The 20,602-nt window shown below is 41.2% G+C and overlaps 1 protein-coding gene across 5 annotated transcripts in view; it reads right to left on the bottom strand.

Moving 5' to 3' along the window:
* ARHGAP28 (Rho GTPase activating protein 28) overlaps window positions 1-6,531 on the bottom strand; it is a 240,942-nt gene extending 234,411 nt beyond the window's left edge. For 3 of the 5 annotated variants that reach the window (XM_066352930.1, XM_066352932.1, XM_066352933.1), the window contains exon 1: window positions 6,226-6,531. In XM_066352930.1, coding sequence (XP_066209027.1) covers window positions 6,226-6,521 — 296 coding nt within the window. In that variant the 5' untranslated portion in view covers window positions 6,522-6,531. The remainder of the gene's footprint in view (window positions 1-6,225) is intronic. The other 2 variants (XM_066352936.1, XM_066352937.1) reach the window with 2 other exon arrangements.
* Between the last annotated feature and the right edge of the window lie 14,071 nt (window positions 6,532-20,602).

Genomic DNA, 20,602 nt, shown 5'->3' with positions numbered 1-20,602 from the left:
AAAATAGCACAAATAAATCTCAAGTGATTGACAATTTAAAAACAACTACATACTACTCTGCCTTTGGTTTCAGTTTCTCTTTCCTGTCCTTTGTATTGTGTGTTTGTGTGCAGTCATCATCTATTCAACTAAGGGATCAGAAAGGGAATGCACAGGTTTAATTAGTCTTTAAGAGTAACATGAGACACTTCAGGTGGTTCTCTAATGACACTTGGAGTCTGCTCTCCCACCCTTAGAATTACTTGACCTTACTACCTGTCAAATGAATAGTTTTATCAATAATATTCATTTAATGAATTATGATTTAACACATTTGATACTCAAAGAATGTGTCATAAACCCCAGATATTTAAGAAGATGAAAACATAGAACAATCTGCTACTTTCCTTAGTTCCCAGTTTAGAGAATAAAGCAATCTTTTTGTTTTGATGCACATCCTCTACTAATCACAAAGAAATGGAGACATGAAACTTCATATGATGAAGGACACATTATATAAAACTAACTCAGGTAATCAAAGCATAGCAAGAAACTGAAAGCAAACCGAAAAAGCTAAAATGTTGTCAATGTCTTTTGTTAGATTATACATCTTTTGTTAGATTTTAGTCCTTTGAACAGCATTTTCTTTACAGTTCTAACAAGCCTGATTATCTAATCACAAGAAAATTACAGGCCCTGGCCAGTTAGTTCAGTCGCTTAGAGCACTGTTCTGAAACAAGGTTGTGGGTTCAACATCTCAGCGGGTGCCTTTACGATAAGCACTACAAATCATACTGTCTTAATAATAAGAGTAATTAAGAAAAGAATCACTTCTACACCATTTAAGGATACATCTCGTTTTTCATCCAAAGAGGCTTAAAAGCAAAACAAAGTCTATTGCTTAAATGGATAAACTTTATTTCTAGAATGTTCTTCTGAGGAACATTTTATTCCCTTCCTTTGCTTTGCTACATAACATTTTACTTTTATTCTTTGCCGGAACTGATATCGAGAAACCATAGATTGAGAAAACCGAGAACGGAAATTACTTTAGAAATGAAATAGTTTGGTTTAAGGATAGAACGAAAAGAAATTTTGCTTATATGCAAATTAGAATGCTTGCTTTTATTATTACATGCTTGCAAATGTTCAAGTAACATCTTAGGAACACTGGAAAAGAAGATGTTTCCATCAGGTAGATACATAGTTCTATGAGAACAGCCTCAGTCAATAGTCCCCAGCAAAGTGCGACTTAACAACTACCCTCTCTTAACGCATAATTTAACTTAAAAGCTTTCTGAACTTTTTTCTCTTAATCCTATAATAAAATTTTTCTTCCAAAAAAAAAATCAAGAAACTTTGAAAATTAGAGAATTTACTTTCTATAGGTTTCATGAACTCAGATCAGAAAACAATAAACCATTTTATTGTAGTTTGTGGTAAAACTGTGAAAAAAAAGTAGGTATGTGTCTATTGACGCCTTTTTATATTTGGTTGACTTTTTAAAAGTGTACAGTACCTCCCCGATTCCATATACAGGTACATTTGTTACACAGGGGAAAGTCGTAGTTTCACAATAGGGAAACCTTAACCAGGTGATCAGAGCTGACACTAACATCTAATGAGAAACAACATCATGTACTCCCAATATAATGTACTGAGAGGGGCCCGGCATCAATCTGCAGAATCCTCATCGAAAATGCAAAACTTTGGTTTAATCATGAGGAGATATCAGACCAATCCAAACTGAGGCTTCCTTTGAAACAACCAAGTACTCCAAAAGTGCCAAGGTCATAAAAGACAAGGACAGACTGCCACAGGTTGGAGGAGGTTTAGGAGGCGTGAGTAAATCCAATGTGGAATCCCCAATTCAATTCTACAACAGAAAAATTCCAGTGCTAGTAGAAAAACGGATGAAACCCGGATGAAGTGCCTAGTTGTGTTAATAGTGTTGTTCCCGTGTTAATTTTCTAGTTTTGATCATGGAACTATAGTTATGCAAAATATATATTAACATTAGGGGAGGCAAGGAGAAACACAGAACTCACTGTACTACTTTTTACAAATTTTCCATATGTCTCATATTATATCAAAATAAAAGTTAGGGAAAAGTTGTCATCTATATACATACACATCAAAGAGATCCTATAACATCCTAAGTTTCTCTGAGTTTTTGTGGATACATGAAGGATTAATGATCAGGGAGAACGGAGTATGTTAAAAATGGACAAAGCAACTGGCCAAATGTTTAGCCAAATGACACGATCAAAGGAAATGTGCCAGATGTTTTCCACTAGCTCTCCATGTGGAGGCACCTACACTCAGCAGGGACCCCACTGTAAAGAGAAACCAGAGACGGACTCTGATTTCAACCCTAACAGAAAGAATGACTATAAATACCTTATTCTCGCTTATGGCTCCTTCTTTCCCTTATTATTTCTGAAGCTTCTAGAAGGATAACTACTGTGCCCCTGAATTGGTGTGCTTGTGTATCTGTCCATAAGGTCACTTAAGTGTCTCTTAATTAGTTCGTTTCAATCCAGAAAAGTACCAATGAATATGTCATTCAAAGTTCCTGTATTTATTCTTTCCTGCAAAATACTTTCCAATCATCAGTACCCTCGTTTTAATATAACGATTCTCATTTAGTTATGATATTAGGAAACAACACGCCTTTGCAGACGTTTCAATGCTGTTGTAGAGTTAGAATTCCTAGGATAACCTTGGTTAGTGTCTCTATTTGTTTTTGAGGAAGAGTTGGTTCTTCTTCTATTTTTAACCTTTCTCAGGAAGTTGAATGCATAATGAGTTAAACATGGCCATTTAGCATCATACCTTCACTGGAAAATGTCAGCTTTGTATGTAACTTAGAAAAAATTTTTGAAGCAACAAGATATCCAACTTGACCTTCAGCTACTTTTCACTTAGTAAGTGAATTTAATTTGTATGTATGTTGACATTTTCACTATGGATTCTGAATAAGGGGGAAGAAGCTTAGCCTCTATAAAAAAAAATCACACGATTCTAAAATCAGTTCCAACCATTTGTTTGAACAGAACTGAGAATGTATAATCCTTCATTCTCATTTTCCTTTACAGGATAGAATGTGCAAAAAGGAACTACTGCACCTCCTCCCAACAAACATGTACTTAGGACCCCTGAGTCCCTTTCCTACATGGGGAAGTTTGGGGATTGGCACCAAAACTGTTTTACTTTCCTTACATCAACAACAATTGGGGTCCGAAGTGATCATAGTTAATAACACAGCTAACAACTGTCAGACACTATTCCAAGCAGCTGAAGCAAGTTGCCCAGGGCCACATGGCAGTAAATGGCATAGGTGACATGTGGGGGTCTGGCTGTCTGGCCCCAAGCCTGAGTTAACTGGCAAGTACTAAAAATGGGCAGGCCCAAAAGAAATGACAATGGACACCCTGCTTCAGTGTTGAAGATTAACAGGGAGAACGTGCAGCTGAGCAGCCATTCCTCTGCTCATCATGCTGGCAGGAGGGCAGGCAGCAGTCCTGGGCTCCTTGAGCCTCTGCTATTCCTCCCTTCTTCCCTTCCCCTCCCCCTCTTCTCCCTCTCACTCTCTCCTTTTTTTTTTTTTAATAGTAAGATGGCAGTCCACATTTATATCTGAAGCCTTTTGATTTTGAAATGTTGCTGTTTCTTTTCATATTTTTCTAAAAGTCCCATTGGTCAGAGAGGTAAAGAGCCACGTTCTCCCAGCAGGGACTTGGTCTCATTCATCTTTGTATGTCCAGTGCCTGATGTGCTGCTGGCACGTAGTAGGTGCAAAAAGGTTGTCTTCTGCTGTTAAACACCGTGCCATTTTATCTTGGTCATTCCATCTTGCTCATTTTATAATCTTAGTAGGAATTAATTCATTTATTCAACAAATATTTACTGAACTGCTAACCCTGTGCCAGACACTGCTCCAGGCACTTGGATACAATAGTGAAGAGAAGAGAATGGAGAGACAGAGCAAGAGAGAGAGAGAGAGAGAGAGAGAGAGAGACAGACAGAGAGAGAGAGAGAGAGAAAGAAAAGAGAGATAATACTATTTTAGGAGAAATAGGCCAAAAAAATCAAAAGCAACATAAAGTCAGATAATGTGGAAGCTTGGAAACTGGAGGATGGTTTGCTTTGAACTGAACCAATGCTACCAGCTAAAGAATGATACTTAGAAACTTAGATATAATAGTGCATGCTTTCTAGTGCCATGCTGGTCACTACTCCATAAACATGTCACACATATGTAAGCAATTTAAAGGAAAGGGTATTCTTGAAAGAGAGAGTGCTTTCTTCATAAGGAGAACAATATGATCTTGCTCCTTGGCTTGAAAGGAAGTATTGATCAGTAGTTAGTGAGTCAGAGGTTAATAACTTGGGCTTGGTTATTTCTGTTATCAGACTCATGATTGATGGTGTCCTCTAGCTCCACTAAATAGAGGGACCTCTTTCTGATTGCTGTTCCTGGGAACCAAAGCATTAAGCTATGCTCTAGCGATTCAGTTGCAGGGCCAGGGGTCGTCTGTCTCCTGCATCAGAGGGCGAATGGCACAAAGGTCCCTAGAGACAGGATGCGGGGAAGTCACCAAAGATGCAAACTTGGAACAACATAAATCTAATTGGAAACGTGTATGTTAAAACACTGGCTAGCTGTGACACAACCCCTCCGCTCTCATGCATTATCATTCCACAAGACCACATGCTGAGTTAATGGAACTTCTCCTCCAGTTTGCTTTGGAAACGGATGTCGATTCAGATAGCCCAAATGGCACAATCTGGCTTTTGCTCTTCGACGGCAGCTGGGAGTTACAGACAGGACAGCTATATTATCAGGACTAGCTAACAATGCACCATCCTGGCCCCTGCCTCTTGTCAAATCACTTATATCTAGTTAGTTACTCATAATTTGAGTAATTATAGTCAATGATTATGTTTAGAAAACATCCTAAAGACAAATGCAAGTTCGTAAATTCAAGCAGCCTTTAAAATAATGTGCACAGCCTTTAAAGTGGGAAGAAAACTGTTATTTTCTTTATATTAACATTAGATTTGACCCATTCTGCTCTTTTTAAAAGAAACAATATTTTCTTTGTTAGCCCAGCACCAAACAGATCTCATGCCAATGCATTTTGTTCTTCTCATGGATACTAGCCAAAAGGATATTCCTTAAAATAAAAGTCACAATCTGTTGAAAGCTTCACAAGTCAATTAAATTAGGAAACAAGTAATCATATCACATAACTAAAAAGTGTGAGAAAAAAATGACTGAAAATAAATATGCAAAAAGGCGTACCGAACTGCCCACTTGTGTAAAAAAAAAAAAAAACAAAAAAAAAAAACAAAAAAAACCCACCACGTTCATCATTGAATCCATGGCAGTCAAATAGCTACATTTAAACAAATAAAACATCCCGTAAATACGAGTCAGATATCAAACCATTTCGCTTATTAGTATATTATTGTTTTTCTACCCGCGGAAATTTCCTAAGACTAACATTTTGATTTTAGTTAATAGAAGCCTCATTGGCCTTGATCTTGCATCGAATAGATGGAAACTGATAGTAGGATAATTTAATAGAGACCTGATTTATTAAATCTAAAATGCACATAATAAGATGGCTATGCATCTCTTTTGACCAAAGGAGATAAGTTATAATTGCATTGAAAGAAGAGTTAACATTAGCAATAATAACATAATGATACCCATGTGTTTATTCAGTTGAAAGCTTTTTGAAATCTATAAATCAAATTGTTTTTAAAAGTCTACTGAGATTTACTTGGTGGAAACTCTCTCCATCCAGGACGTTTTAGCTCAGGTGCCCTCGAGTTACTGAAGCAGCTCAAGATAGTTTAGGATAATGTATTTAAATTTTTTTTTCCACTTTCTGCTTGTGTTTTATTTTAAATGATTAAAAAAAAAAAATTTCCAATAGCGGAATGGGTGAATCTAGCAGAAATGAGGCATATGCCTACCATCACCAAGTTTTTTGCCAGAACACAGCTCCGCTGCTAACCTCTGCTAAACAAGGAGTGAGCCTGGGCGGGTGAGACACGCACACCCCACTGCCAGTCAAGGACAACACAAAGAGCAGGAGGCTCACTCATCCGTCCACCGAAACTTGAAGCAACCATCAAGCGATGGTGGTGGTATGCCCTGGCAGAAAACCCAGCTGCAAGACGAAACCCCCGAGCCCAGGCACTCCCTGCTCCCTCCGGAGCGCCTGTCGGTACCTGCTGCCCGTGTGGCTGGCGGCGGCCCGGGGCGCGCAGCGCGGCTCGGAGCTGGGCGGCTGCGCGCGAGCGTACGAGTGGTAGGCGGTCAGCACCACGCCGCCCGAGTCCTCCACTTCCATCGTCCGCCGCGCATGTCCCGGCGCCCGCCCGAGAACAAAGGCGGGAACCAGCATGGACCAGCACGGGACCCCGTCACCGGCGGGGAAGCAGGGCCGCTCCTGCTCCTGCTCCCGGGGGCTCGCTCCCGCTGTCAGGGGAAGCCGGCCCCGCCCGCGGGGCCGCCCGATTAGCATAGATTGTGAAACCCGCCCAGGAGCCCCGAGCGGGGAGGGGGGCGGCCGGCGGGGAGGGCTCGGCGCTGGGGTGGGACCTGCTTCTAGGAAACTGGAAACCGGCCTGATGCTTGGGGCTCGGGCTCGCTGCTCTAGTCAAGTTTTTCTTGCTTTGTTTCTTTTCCTTTTCCTTTTCTCACCCCCACCCCCACTTCCAAGGGGAGGCTTTTCCGAGAGCTAGGAACATTTCCTGCCTGGTGGCAAGGAGTAAGAGAAAGAACCCGGGCGCCTGGGAGCCCAGGCTGGGAAGGAGAGGGGCCAGGTCTGCACTTGTGGTCTGGGAAGGCAGGAAGGGAGAAAATGTGACACTCTCTCATTTAAAGCATCCACATCAAAAATTGAAGAACCGGATTACGTTGCTGTGTACTTAGTCGGGTTACAATAAACTTGATTTCCTTTCGGGCAGGTAATTCCCTCTTACAGAAAGCAGAACTTGTCCCTTCCTCACCCTCCCTCCGGCAGCGACCAGACTGACCTCACTCTCACATCCCTTTCCTCCTCCCAGTCCTGATCAAGTTAACAGACGGGGCTTTCAGCTGCTCTGAAAATTACACGTAATTATTATGGGCTGAATGCATGTTATTTCCAGAGGTCTTGGGGGTGAAGTGGCGGGGGCTAGAAAGAGGCCTAAAGTGACTCTGTCTTTCACACCCTAACAAGGTGCGTTACCTGCTGTCTCTCACACCACCCTGGGAGCTAGGTGAAGTGGAAAGATAGGCTAGTTCACCCCTTTCTGAGGAATGACCTGAGTTATGCTACTTAACATCTCAGAATCAGTGTCTGCATCTAATAAAGGGGGAAATAATATTCTGCTCACGGAGTTAAAAAACACCAATTACACGCTAGGTTCTCAAGAAACGTGGTTCTCTCTGCTACTTCCCTGAAATCCATCAACAAAGACATTTGTTTTCACCACAATTTCAAAGGTTGCCTTTATTTCTCTTGCTTTGGGGTCAAATTCATAAAATCTTCTCTATAGCCAAGGTCCGTTAAGTTCAGCACCTATGTTTTCTTCTGTGGGGCAGCTGTGTTAGGCTTGCTCGCAGGTTTGCCAGCTGCAAGCACTTTGCTTGATCAGTGCGTGAGCACGTGGCAGAGGCACGTGTGCACAGCCTGTATGAGGCTATCGGTGCTTCCCCTGGTGGCGATTCTCCCAGATCGCTCTCCCACCACCATGAGGTGCGGTTTTCCTTGCTCCCTTGCCTTTCCTGTGAATAGCAGATTTTCCTTTATTAGTTCTTTCCCTTTCGTTGTTTATATGCTTGCCTGTCTTTGCGAGCCTCCAATAAACAGGTATGACCCAACACTTTCCAGCTCTGCAGTTTCTCTACCGTGTGCCGGAAGCCACTGTGAACCTGCCTGGCCTCAGCCACCCACACTACATCTTCTATTGTATATTTAGATCTTTATATGTAGATTTTTTTTTCAGGTGAGAGGAAGGGAGATAGTGAGGCAGACTCCCACATGTGCCCCGACAGGAATCCACCCAGCAACCCCATCTGGTGCTCTTGGGAAAAGAGCTGCGTTAGGCTTGCTCACGGACTTACCCGCTGCAAGCACTTCCCCTGATTAGCGCGTGAGCACATGGCAGTGCCACCTGTGTGTGGTCTAGGTAAGGGTGTTTTCCCTTCGAATGACTCTCCTAGATCACTCTTCTGCCACTGCAAAGTGCAGATTTCCTGCTTCTTTGGCCTTCACTGTGAAAAGCAGGTTCTCCTTTATTAACTCTTTTCCTTTCTTCTTTATTCGCTCGCCCATCTTTGAGAGCCTCCAATAAATGAATAAGGCCCTATGCGTTCCAGCTCCACAGTTCCTCTACCGTCTGCCTGAATTCAATGTAAACCTGCCTGGCCTCAACCACCAGCATTACAGGAGCCAAGGCTGCAACTGAGCTATTGCTAGCACTTGAGGCTGATGGACTCCAAAGGAGCTCCACCTCTCAGGCAACAAACAGCAAAATGGCCCCTCATACTGACGGGCAGGCAATCGCGCATCGGCAATCCCCCTCTCTCTCAAGTGCAAGCACCCATGGCCTTATATAGGCTCTGCACACGTGCCTCTGCCACGTGCTCACACACTAATCAAGCAAAGTGCTTGCAACTGGTATACCAGCAAGCAATCCTAACACAGCTGCCCCACAGCCTATATTCAAATTTTATACGTAGGTCTTTGATCCATTTTGAATTAATTTATATACATGGGGACAAAGTCATAGATTACTTTCAATCATTTTCCTCTTTAATCCTCTCCCTGCTCAAAGTGCTGGTAGAGTGGTTTTCCTAAAACAGGACTTCTAATTTTCACAAGTCCTCAGATATAATCCACTTACTACAAAATAAAGTCAGAAATCATTAGAATATCTTCTCGTTAATCTGTTTTGGTCACCTTAAACTTTTTCACTTCCAAAACCCTGTGGCCCATTTATTCTAGTCTGTCCTGCACTCTTACTTTGCCTTTGCTCGGACCTGTCATTATCCTGCCTGGAGATCCTTAAAAACCGTCTGCCTAACTAACCCCATAAAGGCTTTTCCGGTATTCCTAATTCAAAGTAACCCCTCCTGCCTGCCCTGCTGTGCCAACTGCTCTTACTTCTGTTGTAGGAACAATTGCATTCTGCCGCGCGGTTAAAGCACAGTTAGCCAGAACTGTGCAGTGTGTGCATGTTCTGCTCCTGTGCCCACATCACACATTACTATTAGATCAGACTGTTTTCGCCACTGAGCCCAGATGTGGCCCCAAAATCCTTCTCAAGACAGAGCCCCAGCAGCAAGATAACTTTGAGATAAAATTATCTGCTAACCCAGGATCGCATTACTATTTTTCCAACAAATTAGTGCCTTTCCCTCCACTGAAACTATTGGAGGGCTAGTGTCACAGTGTTGTTGTTATATCCCAGAGCCCATTGTGTTTTGCAGAGTAGGCAATTGATAAGGCTTATCTGTTGAATGAATGAACATATCAATCAAATAATGAATCAGTGGATGCAACAGCACTCTCTAGTGCAATATTTCTGTTCTTTCAGAATAGCCAAAGTATTATTACACATGGTTTGTGAGTCCGTATGGCACTGCAAACTAAACAATCAAGAGCAGTGTTTCACATGTATGTATTAATATTTTTCAAATGTGGATACATGCGTAATAAAAGACAACTCTGTAAGCGTTCTTGGGTTCTCAGGTTTCATAAAGGTAGTAAAGGTGGTAGAGTGTATATGCTACATATTACAGAACACACCGCTCAAGTGGTAGAGTGTATATGCTACATATTACAGAATACACCGCTCAAGTATTCTTTCCTTTTGCCCTCCAAGCCAACCTGCCACCCTCACTACCCCACTGGGCCTGTGGCCTTCCTTCCTGTCTGCATCTACAAGCCCTCCTGCCCCTAGCTTCAAGAAGGGGGCAACCGAAGGGATGTGTCATCAGAAGACCCGGAGGGAGGAGAGAAAACCAGTTGGTGTTTATTTTCCAGGCTTCTTCTCTGCTATTTTGCTGTCTGCTGGTCTCTCTTACCTAAGACCATAGCTCCTGACTGCAGCTCTCTCCCATGCTTGTCTCTTGACTTGGTAATAATACTCCCTCCACCTGCCCTTTCAGGCCTCGGGGTGGTAACAGCTCTTGGTTCATCAAGTAATCCGTCCTTCTTGCCTCCTGCAAAATCGCTAAGCGGTCCCTCATCCCACCCACACCTTTATAGCCAGTCCCTTCACTGAGTGGCCCATCTCTGCCTGCCACGACCCTGACTGATACCTACCCCATGAAATCTGGGGCAAAAACACAGATGTCTGCAGTAAACTGTATGAACAGGCAAACCTTGAGGGTAAATACAAACAATAAATACACTCATGTTGGGTCAAGTGTTTTGTCACCAAATAAGTTCAGGTCTGAACAAGTTTTCTAGTCTAATGAGTTATAAAAAAGCTTGTATATTTAAGAAGTTTAGGGTTTTAGCATTACAGATAAGGGCTTTGTGACCCTGGTAGAGCCTCTGAACATTTTTGGCATGCTGGAAATCCCTGGGGTAGGGAAGGACAGCACAGGACTGTGACAGCTGGGTCAGCAGCAGAGAACCAGGGACCCTAGGAAAGAGTGTTCACCTGGGACCTGGGCTGATAAACGGCCCCTGTGGTGGACAGTGGACATTCGGGCTCAGAAGTAGCATTTTCAGTTTATCTGGAGTAGAGGAAACGGTAGAGGAAAAATCCTAGTTTTTTGCCCTGTGTTGCTTTGGGTTTATTTATTTATTTTTAGTTTTTGTTTTGAAAATTGAATTTATTGGGGTGAAAGTGGCTACTAAAATGGCCTAAGTTTTAGGTGTACCATTCCATAACACATCACCTGTACGCTGAACCATGCGTTCACCACCCCAAATCAAATCTCCTTCCATCACCACTCATCCTCCCTTTCTCTCCCCCTCCCTCTTCCCTCTGGAAAGCACCGAACTGTTGTCTGTGTCTGTGAGGTTTTTTTCCTTCGCTTAATCCCTTCTCCTTTTCCACCCAGCCCCTAACCGCCTTCCCCTCTGACAGCTGTCAGTTCTCCATCTATGAGTCCGTTTCTATTTTGTTTGTTAATTCATTTTGTTCATTAGATTCCACATACAAGTGAAATCTTACGGTACTTGTCTTTCTCTGGCTGGTTTGTTTCATTTAGCATAATTAGCATAATCATCTCCAGGTCCATCCGTGCTGTCTCAGAAGGTAAGACTTTCTTCATTCTAATGGCTGAGCAGTATTCCATTGTGTAAATATACCACAGTTTTTTTGTTTTTTTGTTTTTTAAATTTATTTATTAAATTTAATGCAGTGACATTGATAAATCAGGGTACATATGTTGAGAGAAAACATCTGTAGATTATTTTGACATTTGATTGTGCTGTATACGCCTCCCCCAAAATTAGATTGTCTTCTGTCACCTTCTATCTGGTTTTCTTTGTGCCCCTCCCCTCCCCCACTCCCTCTCTCCTTCTTCACCCCATCCCCCCTCCCCCCACCCCCACCCCTGTTGCCATCACATTCTTGTTCATGTCTCTGAGTCTCATTTTTATGTCCCTTCTATGTATGGATTCATATAGTTCTTAGTTTTTTTTCTGATTTACTTATTTCACTCCGTATAATGTTATCAAGGTCCATCCATGTTATTGTAAATGATCTGATGTCATCATTTCTTATGGCTGAGTAGTATTCCATAGTATATATGTACCAAAACTTTTTAATCCACTCGTCCTCTCTTGGGCTGCTTCCAAATCTTGGCTATTGTGAACAGCACTGCAATGAACACAGGGCTGCATATATTCTTCTGAGTCAGTGTTTCAGGTTTCTTTGGATAGAGTTCCAGAAGATAAATTGCTGGGTCATAAGGCAGTTACATTTTTAATTTTTTAAGGTAACCCCATACAGCTTTTCATAGTGACTGCACCGATCTGCAGTCCCACCAACAGGGCATGAGGGTTCCCTCCACTCCACATCCTCCTCACCAGTATTTGTTGTTTGTGGATTGATTGATAACAGCCATTCTGACAGGTGTAAAGTGATATCTAATGGTGGTTTTATTTTGCATTTCTCTGCTGCTTAATGATATTGAACATCTTTTTATATGTCTAGTAGCCACCTGTACATCTCCTTTAGAGAAGTATCTGTTCAAGTCCTTTGCCCAATTCTTAATTGAATTGTTTTTGTTGTGTTGAGTTTTATAAGTTCCTTATAAATTTTGGATATTAAGCCCTTATAAGATGCATTGGTGAATATGTTCTCCCATTCAATAGTTGTCTTATCATTTTGCTGATGGTTTCCTTTGCAAAAACTTTTTAGTTTGATGTAGTCCCATTTATTCTTACTTTTGTTTCCCTTGCCTGAGGTGATATATTCAGAAAAAATATTGCTATGAGAAATGTCTAAAATTTTATTGCCTATGTTTTCCTCTAGAATTTTTATGGGTTTGAGTCTAACATTTAAGACTCTCATTCATTTTGAGTTTCTTCTTGTGTATGGTATAAGAAGACGGTCTATTCATTTTTTGCACGTGTCTGTCCAATTATTCCAACACCAATTGTTTATCTTTATCCCGTTGTATGTTCTTACCACCTCTGTCAAATAGTAATTGACTATAAAGACATAGGTTTATTTCTGGGCTCTCAATTCTTTTCTATTGATCTACATGTCTGTTTTTATGCCAGTACCATGCTATTTTGTTTACTATGGCCTTGAAGTATAGTTTGATACCAGGTAGAATGATTTCTCAAACTTTGCTCTTCTTTCTCAAGATTGCTGTGGCTATTTAGAGTTTTTTGTGGTTCCACATAAACTTTGGGAGTTTTTGCTCTAGTTCTATGAAATACACCATTGGTATCTTGATAGGAATTGTGTTGAATCTATAGATTGGTTTGGGTAATAGGGGCATTTTAATGATGTTAATTTTTCCTATCCATGAACAAAGTATATGCTTCCACTTATATATTTGTATCTTCTTCCATTTCTTTCTTCAGTGTCTTATAATTTTCTGAATATGGGTCTTTTACATCCTTGGTTAAATTTATTTCTAGGGATTTTCTTTTTTAAAAAAGAAAATTTATTTAATGATTTTAGTGAAAAAGGAAGGGAGAGAGAGACAGATAGACAGGAAAGTAAGTCTGTTCCTGCATGTGCCCTGAGTAGTGATTGAACTGGCAATCTCTGCACTTCAGGAGGAAGCTCAATCCAATTGAGCCATCCAGCCAGGGCTGTTTTCTTCTTTTTGATGTAATTGTGAATGGGACTGTTTACTCAGTTTACCTTTCTGAGAGTTCATTTTTAGTATATAAAAATGCAACTGACTTCTGGATATTTATTTTCTTTCCTGCTACTTTACTGAATTCATTTATCAGTTCTAGCAGTTTTTTGGTGGAATCTTTAAGGTTCTCTAAACACAGTATCATGTCATCTGCAAACAGTGACAGTTTTACTCTTCTTTTCCAATTTGAATGCCTTTTATTTCTTTTTCTTATCTGATTGCTGTGGCTAAGATTTCCAGTACCATGTTGCATAAAAGTGGTTGGTAGTAGCTCATTTTACAAGGCCAACATTATTCTAATTTCAAAACCAGATAAAAACACTAGAAAGAAAGAAAATTACAGGCCAATATCCCTTATAAACATAGATGCTAAAATCCTAAACAAAATATTAGTAAACCAGATCCAGCAATACATTAAAAAGGTCGTACACTACGATCAAGTGGGATTTACTCCAGGGAAGCAAGGTTGGTACAACATTTGCAAATCAATAAACATGATACACCAGATAAACAAAATAAAGAATGACAACCTTATGATTATATCAATAGATTCAGGAAAAGCATTTAATAAAATTCAGCACTTATTTATGTTAAAAACTCTCAGCAAAGTGGGAATACAGAGAACAAACCTCAACAGAATAAAGGCCATCTATGACAAACCGACAGCCAACAGCATAGTCAATGACCCTGTGTTGCTTTGGATGTCACTGCAGTTCCAGCACTGGAGAGAGAATGGTAGACCTGAAGGTCAGCACCAACTCTGCCACAAACAGAACTTAGGAGCAAGTCGCTGAACTACAGACCAGTTTCTTCACGTGTAAAAGAAATAAGACAGCTCACATCTACTGGACATGACATGTACCATGTGCCTGGTTCTGTTGTAGGCATCAGAACATCAATTCATGAAATTCTTCTCACAGTAGCCTTCTGAGACAAGAGTTCTATTAGCATCTTCATTTTACAGTTGAAGAAAGTGGTTGTAGGAACCTTCCCAAGCTAGGACAAGGCAAAGCTGGGATTCAAACCCAGGCAGTCTGGTTCTCTGAATCTGAGCTTTTAAGTATGATATTTCTCCTTCATAAAAGGTTTGCTGAGATCAAAAATATATTTCTTCGTTATAATGTAATGAAAGGAATAGGATTTATATATTTATGTGGTTTTGTGGCAGCTTTCCATAAACCTATTTAGCATATTGAACCACTAGATATTGCTAGTATATAATAATAATGATGAAAACAGTAATGCATGAAAGAATTTCATGTATTTTCAGTATACAATACTAAGGTATTTAAAAATCTATATTTAGTTCATTAATTGCTAAGAGCAGTTCATCAACTGCTCTCATAATGTGCTGATGGTTAGTATTTCATTTGCTTTGTAATTCGTCAGTAGATATACATAATGTCATTAGAGAGTAGCAGCATATGTGAACTACAGGTGCAAAGACTCTATACTTTCCAAATGAACAGAAAAGACAGAATGACCGACCACCAAACAGGGTCAAAGAGAGTTGAGTTTGAGTTTGAATTATGAATTTGCTACCTAGTGTCTGTGTTACATTAATTTCTCTGTTTCAATATCCTAATTTGAAAAGTGGAGAAGCTCCTCAAATAGCTGTTGAGAAGGCAAAATGAGATAGCATCTTTGAAATGCCAGTCACAGTACTGAGCAAATCATAGGTGCTCAATAGATGCTGGTTCTCTTCTCTTTTTTACCATCCCCATGTTACCTGTCTTCTACCTCAGTCTTTCTACAAGCATCATTTGAGTTCAACCCTCAATAGTAAACAACTTCATCTTAAGAATTCCAAAGGCAGCAACAGATTCTGTAGTCTCTACATCAGCTGCTTCCGGAGATGAAACGCCTGTAATACAGGTAGAATCGTCTCTAGCATCTCCTGCATGTTCCTTAGGCAACCTTGATTCACCTGAACCAGTATTTCCAGGACCTTCTGCAGGTTCTCCTGCTTCTCAAGCTTCCTCCCTCCAAGAGATCACATTCTCCCACCTTGCAGTGCCCTTCCAGTGTGCAAGCCAACCACAGGAATAAAGAAATCATAACTAACATTATTCCAAGATGGCAACAAAGTAGACAGATATTGCAACTGCCACCTCCCAGGACCAAATTGGATTACAACTTAATTTAAGAACAATCATCTTAAAAGACCACCTTTGGACTAAACTAAGAGGAATTTATAACCAATGATCACCGAAGAAGCTACACCGAGACTGGTAGGAATGGCAGAGATGCAGAAAGGGCTGTCCCGCTCATAAGAGCCAGTGGCGACCAGGAGAACTCTCACGGCGGGGTGGGTTGCCCTGAGAGGTGTAAGTCCTCAGCCCCAGGCCCTGAGCCCCAGCCTAGAACCCCAGAGCCTAGAAGAGGCACCCAGACAGCATTTAGCTGTGAAAAGAGCCAGGTTTCGGTCCGCAAAAAAAGAGACACACCTCTCAGACGCAGACTCCGTTTTAAAGGGCCCACCCAGAAAATCTCATTCACACCCACTACCTCAGGGCTCTGGTGGAAGAGAGCTGAGAGGACTGGAGTTGCAGGAGGAGAGTGTAAAGTTGGAGGCCCAGGGAGAGATACTGTGGGGGATGGTCACCAGAACCCCTGTTCTGAGTCATTCTCCAGTACTGCATTCACCATCTTTTTTTGGGTGGAGTAACCCCCTTTGAGTGGCATCAGCCTGGGGAAAAGCAGTTTCTCCACCCTTGGAGTCTCTCCTACCCCAGGGATGGCGACAGGTCATTCTTAGAGGCCAGGAAGCAAGGGGCACATCAGTGACTAAGTTTTCTAGTGTTGAGACCGGAGCTCCCCTCCACACTCTCCTGAGTCTATGACTGGTGCTTCCACCTCACAGGAAACTCAGCTGAAACTGTCCTGAGAAGGGACAGACCACACCTCTGGGTCTCTGAGGCCACATCCATTGGATTCCTTGGGCCACACCATACTGAAGTCTGTGAAAAAAACCCGAATAGGCTGACACATGGGGCCAAGGAGCAGGCCACACCCATCACCCTTTCCTAATTGCTGAACTGCCACAGGCTCTAGACTCTAGCAGAGGTTTTTTCAGCAGCTAAGACCAACAAGCAGCCAGCAGACAGGAGGTGAGACTCAGAGAAACTTGGCCGTTTGAGCAGACTTTACCCCAGGCTCAGAGTGGGTAGAAACCAGCCTATGTATGCAGTTGGTATTTCTGTGTCCACCTGGGCCCAGCAAAGTCAGCCACAAACTCTGAATTGCTTGTAGCTCCAAGAAGGTTGCTGAGGGCCAGTCATGGGCAGAGTCTTCCACTGGTCTTCTCTGGGTTGCTGCTTGGGAGGCTAAGGGCTGGCACATCCAGGGGCCAGCTATGGAGAGCATTGGGTCAGGACTCTAACAACCCTTGCTAGAGTGGTATAAGGAAAAGCTCCTCACACTGGGCCTAGCTAAGGTGAGTTCCACTCTACAATTAGGACCGGCACAGAGGCTCATGTGCATTGGATAGGGTGGAGGTTCACAGTCAGCTGGTCTTAGTGCTGGATATTCTGGCCTGCTAGGCTAGATTCCACAAGGGGAAGGGAGAGAGACTTGGAGCATGGACATTTGAAGTGTGGTTCCCTGTGAGTCTATTGCTGGATCTGGTCGAGGGGCTTAGCCACCTTTGGGAGAGGCACAATCAGCCCCAGGAGAGGACTCTCTCAGGTTTCCTCCCTGAGACCAGGGCATCAACAGCTGAATGAACTTCTGCAGAGGAGCCTGTTGACCACATTTAGTCTAAACATACTGCTCACCTTGTTGGGGAGAAATAAAATTTGAGTATCCTGTAGTGGCTGAGGAATCAAGCTCTGGAGTAGGGGCAACATTCCCTGTACTGAACTCCTAACCAAGAAACTCCTGAAGTAGGGAGTCCTACAAACGTTGTATTCACATCCTTAGCTTCCCTAAGCACCAAGTGTGCAACCTGTAGAGGAGGTAGTTGCATGAGGCCAATCTGAGCCCACACTACAGTCTTACTACAGAAGACTCTGTGGGAAGACCAGGCAACTGCAAGAGGAGGAGGAGAAACCAAAATGTAGAGACAAATCTTACAGAGCTTGAGACTTTAACAGAGCTTTTGTCATCTCTAAGCAGGAGGAAGCTGATCCTTATACAAAGGTTGACCCCTCCCACAGTACCCAGACACAGAAAACACAGACACAAACAGCAAAAAGTGCAGTAGCTACAGACTGGTAGCCCATAGCAGGTTACAAACAACAGCTAACACCAACCCCAAAAGAGCTAGAGCCAACACTACTGGTAGTGGGTGGCAGACAGCACCAACCCTAGACTCAACTACCTACACAAGCAGCACACCCAAGGTGGAGTCTAGCAGGCACCAGACACTGTGGAGAATAAATACAACGAACAGGACAGACACAGTGTGGAATACACATAATCAAGATTGACCCTTAGAGCCAGCCAGCCTGAAGAGATAAACGTACCTACAAAAAGACCAACTGCATCGAATACTCACATACAACAAGAGGGAAAATAGTGCCCTCAAGAAGCATTCCTAGAACAAGAAAAACAAGTGGCCTGGAGGACAGTACCACTGAGTCCATCTTCATAAAGACCACACAAAAATTTCAAAGTCAGACAGTGCTACCTAATACACAGAAAAAGTGAACAGACATAGAAATTCAACCCAAATGATTCAACAAGAGAAATCCCCAGAAAAAGAACTGGATGAGATGGAAGTAATCAAAATACCAGATGCAGAGTTTAAAAATGATTTTTAGGATGCTTAAGGATCTTAGCGCAACCATGATGGACATAATGAACACCTAAATAAAGAGATAGCAAGCATCAAAAAAGACATGGAAATCATAAAAAAAAACCAGTCAGAAATGACAAATGCAATATCAGAAATGAAGACTGCAATAGAAGGAATTAATAGCAGGCTGGATAAAGCAGAGGATCAAATCAGTGATTTAGAGGACAAGATAAAAGAAAGCACAGAATCAGAGCAGAAAAAAAAAAAGAGGCTCAAAAAGTTTGAAGAATATCTAAGAGAGCTCTGTGACAACATGAAGAGAAACAACATCTGCATCATAGAGGTTCCTGAAGGAGAAGAGAATGAGCAAGAAATAGGGAGCCTGTTTGAAGAAATTATAGCTGAAAATTTCCCTAAATTGATGAAGGAAAAAGTCACACAAATTCAAGAAGCACAGAGAGTACCATTAAAAAGGAACTCAAGGAAGCCTATAGCAAGACACATCATATTTAAAGTGTCAAAGTTAAGAGACAAAGAAAAAATACTAATAGCTGCAAGAGAAAAGCAGTTAATTACCTACAAAGGAGCCTCCTTAAGGATAACATCTGACTTCTCAACAGAAACACTTGAGGCCAGAAGAGATATTCAAAGTAATGCAAAGCAAGAACCTACAACCAAGACTCCTTTATCCAGCAAGGCTATCATTTAAAATGGAGGGAGAAATAAAAACCTTCCCAGACAAAAATAAACTCAAGGAATTCATTACAACCAAAGCAGTACTGCTAGAAATGTTAAGGGGCCTGCTGTAAAAAGAGCAAAGAAAAAAAAATTGAGAAAAAGAGGATTGTAGATTTAAAGAATAAAATAGCAATAAACAACTACATATCAATAACACTGGGGAACAAAATTTTTATTGCATCCACAAAAACACTTGTGCTTCCTAATTTGAGTGTGCTGATCTCAAATCTGACATTAGTTTTTCTCTATAAGCTACAGTTCTTTTGCAATTCAAGATTTTAGGCTTTCGCCTTATTGTAACATTTAGTTTAACATAATAAAGTAGAATGTCTTCTTGGGCATCATCTTTGTGAAAATATAATAATTTATATAATGGAATAAAAACACTAATACACTAAAAGATATTATTGCATCAGAATTTGTCTACAATTTCAAAATAGAACATATTAAAACTAATTTTAATCATAAAATTTGCACAAAACTTATTTAAATTCTATTCAGGCAAAAATTTGCATTTGTAGCTCTTGCGTTTGTGTACTTGTTGAGAAAAATCTCGTTTGATGCTCTAGCAGTAGTCCGCTCATCACTAACAGCTCCAAGATTTTCGGGAAACAAATCAAGGTGACTGTTCAGGAAGTGAATCTTAACGCTCATGTTACATCCAACATCACAGAAAGCCAACAGCATCCTTTGAACCAGAATTTCATAGTTTTCTGCTTTTTTGTTGCCAAGAAAGTTTTTTGTAACTGCCACAAAAGACTGCCATGCTGCTTTCTCCTCCTTATTCATCTTCCTGGCAAATTCTTCATCACATATGAGGGTTCAAATTTGAGGTCCATTGAATACACCTGCTTTTATCTTCTCGAAAGACAAGGCAAGAAAAGCAGAAATAATATGTTGAAAGCATTCACTTTCTCTATTCAAAGCCTGAACAAACTGCTGCATTAAGACAAGTTTGATGAGAAGTGCAGTAAAAATGATCCTGTCTTGATTAACTACAGGTTTATTCACAATATTTTGCATCCCTACTTCCAGAGCTTCACTTTTTGGCCACTCCTTCTGTGTCCAGTGTTTCTCCTGAGCTCGGCTATCCCATAAACATAGAAAGCAAGGATACTTCATGAAACCTCTCTGTTGTCCTAGCAGGATACTTACCATTTTAAGATCCACACAAATGATCCAGTTATGCTCCTCATACTTCAGAAAGTCGAGGACAATTTTTATATTTTTCTTACTAAGTCATTCAATTTGGGTTGGCTAAACTGTTGAGGGGTTAATGACTGCTTGGCATCAGAAGAAGACCCTTCAGATTCTACAACCATTTCCTTATGCATCTTTTCAAAATATACTTGATCACCATGTTCACTTTCTTTGTCCTTAGAAGAAATAAAACCAGAGTGTGGGATAGTTCATATTGCTGAAGGAATATTAGGATATGCAATCATATACCTTTTTTTCTTGCTGATGCCCTTTGTATGGATGAGACAGAAATAATAGTCACTGCTGTGGTCCTTAAGTTCACGCCAACCCATGGGAATACCACAAGGTATTCCTTTGTATTTTACTTTTGTCCAGTCACGAAACATTTCCTCACAATTATGACACACAATATGAGGAGCTCAATTCTTATCTTGATCGCCAAGGGGAAGTTGAAAATAGGCAATATATGCACATGTCACAAATGATGAAATATTATGCCTTTGACGTTGAAGTGTGTAACATTCACATGTATAACAGAAGGTGTCAGAACAATTTTTACATTTTCGCCTACTCAAAGAAGCCATGATTCAATCTTAAAA

This window comes from Saccopteryx leptura, chromosome 11 (genome assembly GCF_036850995.1).
Source record: "Saccopteryx leptura isolate mSacLep1 chromosome 11, mSacLep1_pri_phased_curated, whole genome shotgun sequence".
Lineage (NCBI taxonomy): Eukaryota > Metazoa > Chordata > Mammalia > Chiroptera > Emballonuridae > Saccopteryx > Saccopteryx leptura.
Note: the sequence above shows the minus strand (reverse complement) of the source record. Positions and strands in the feature narration are given on the sequence as shown.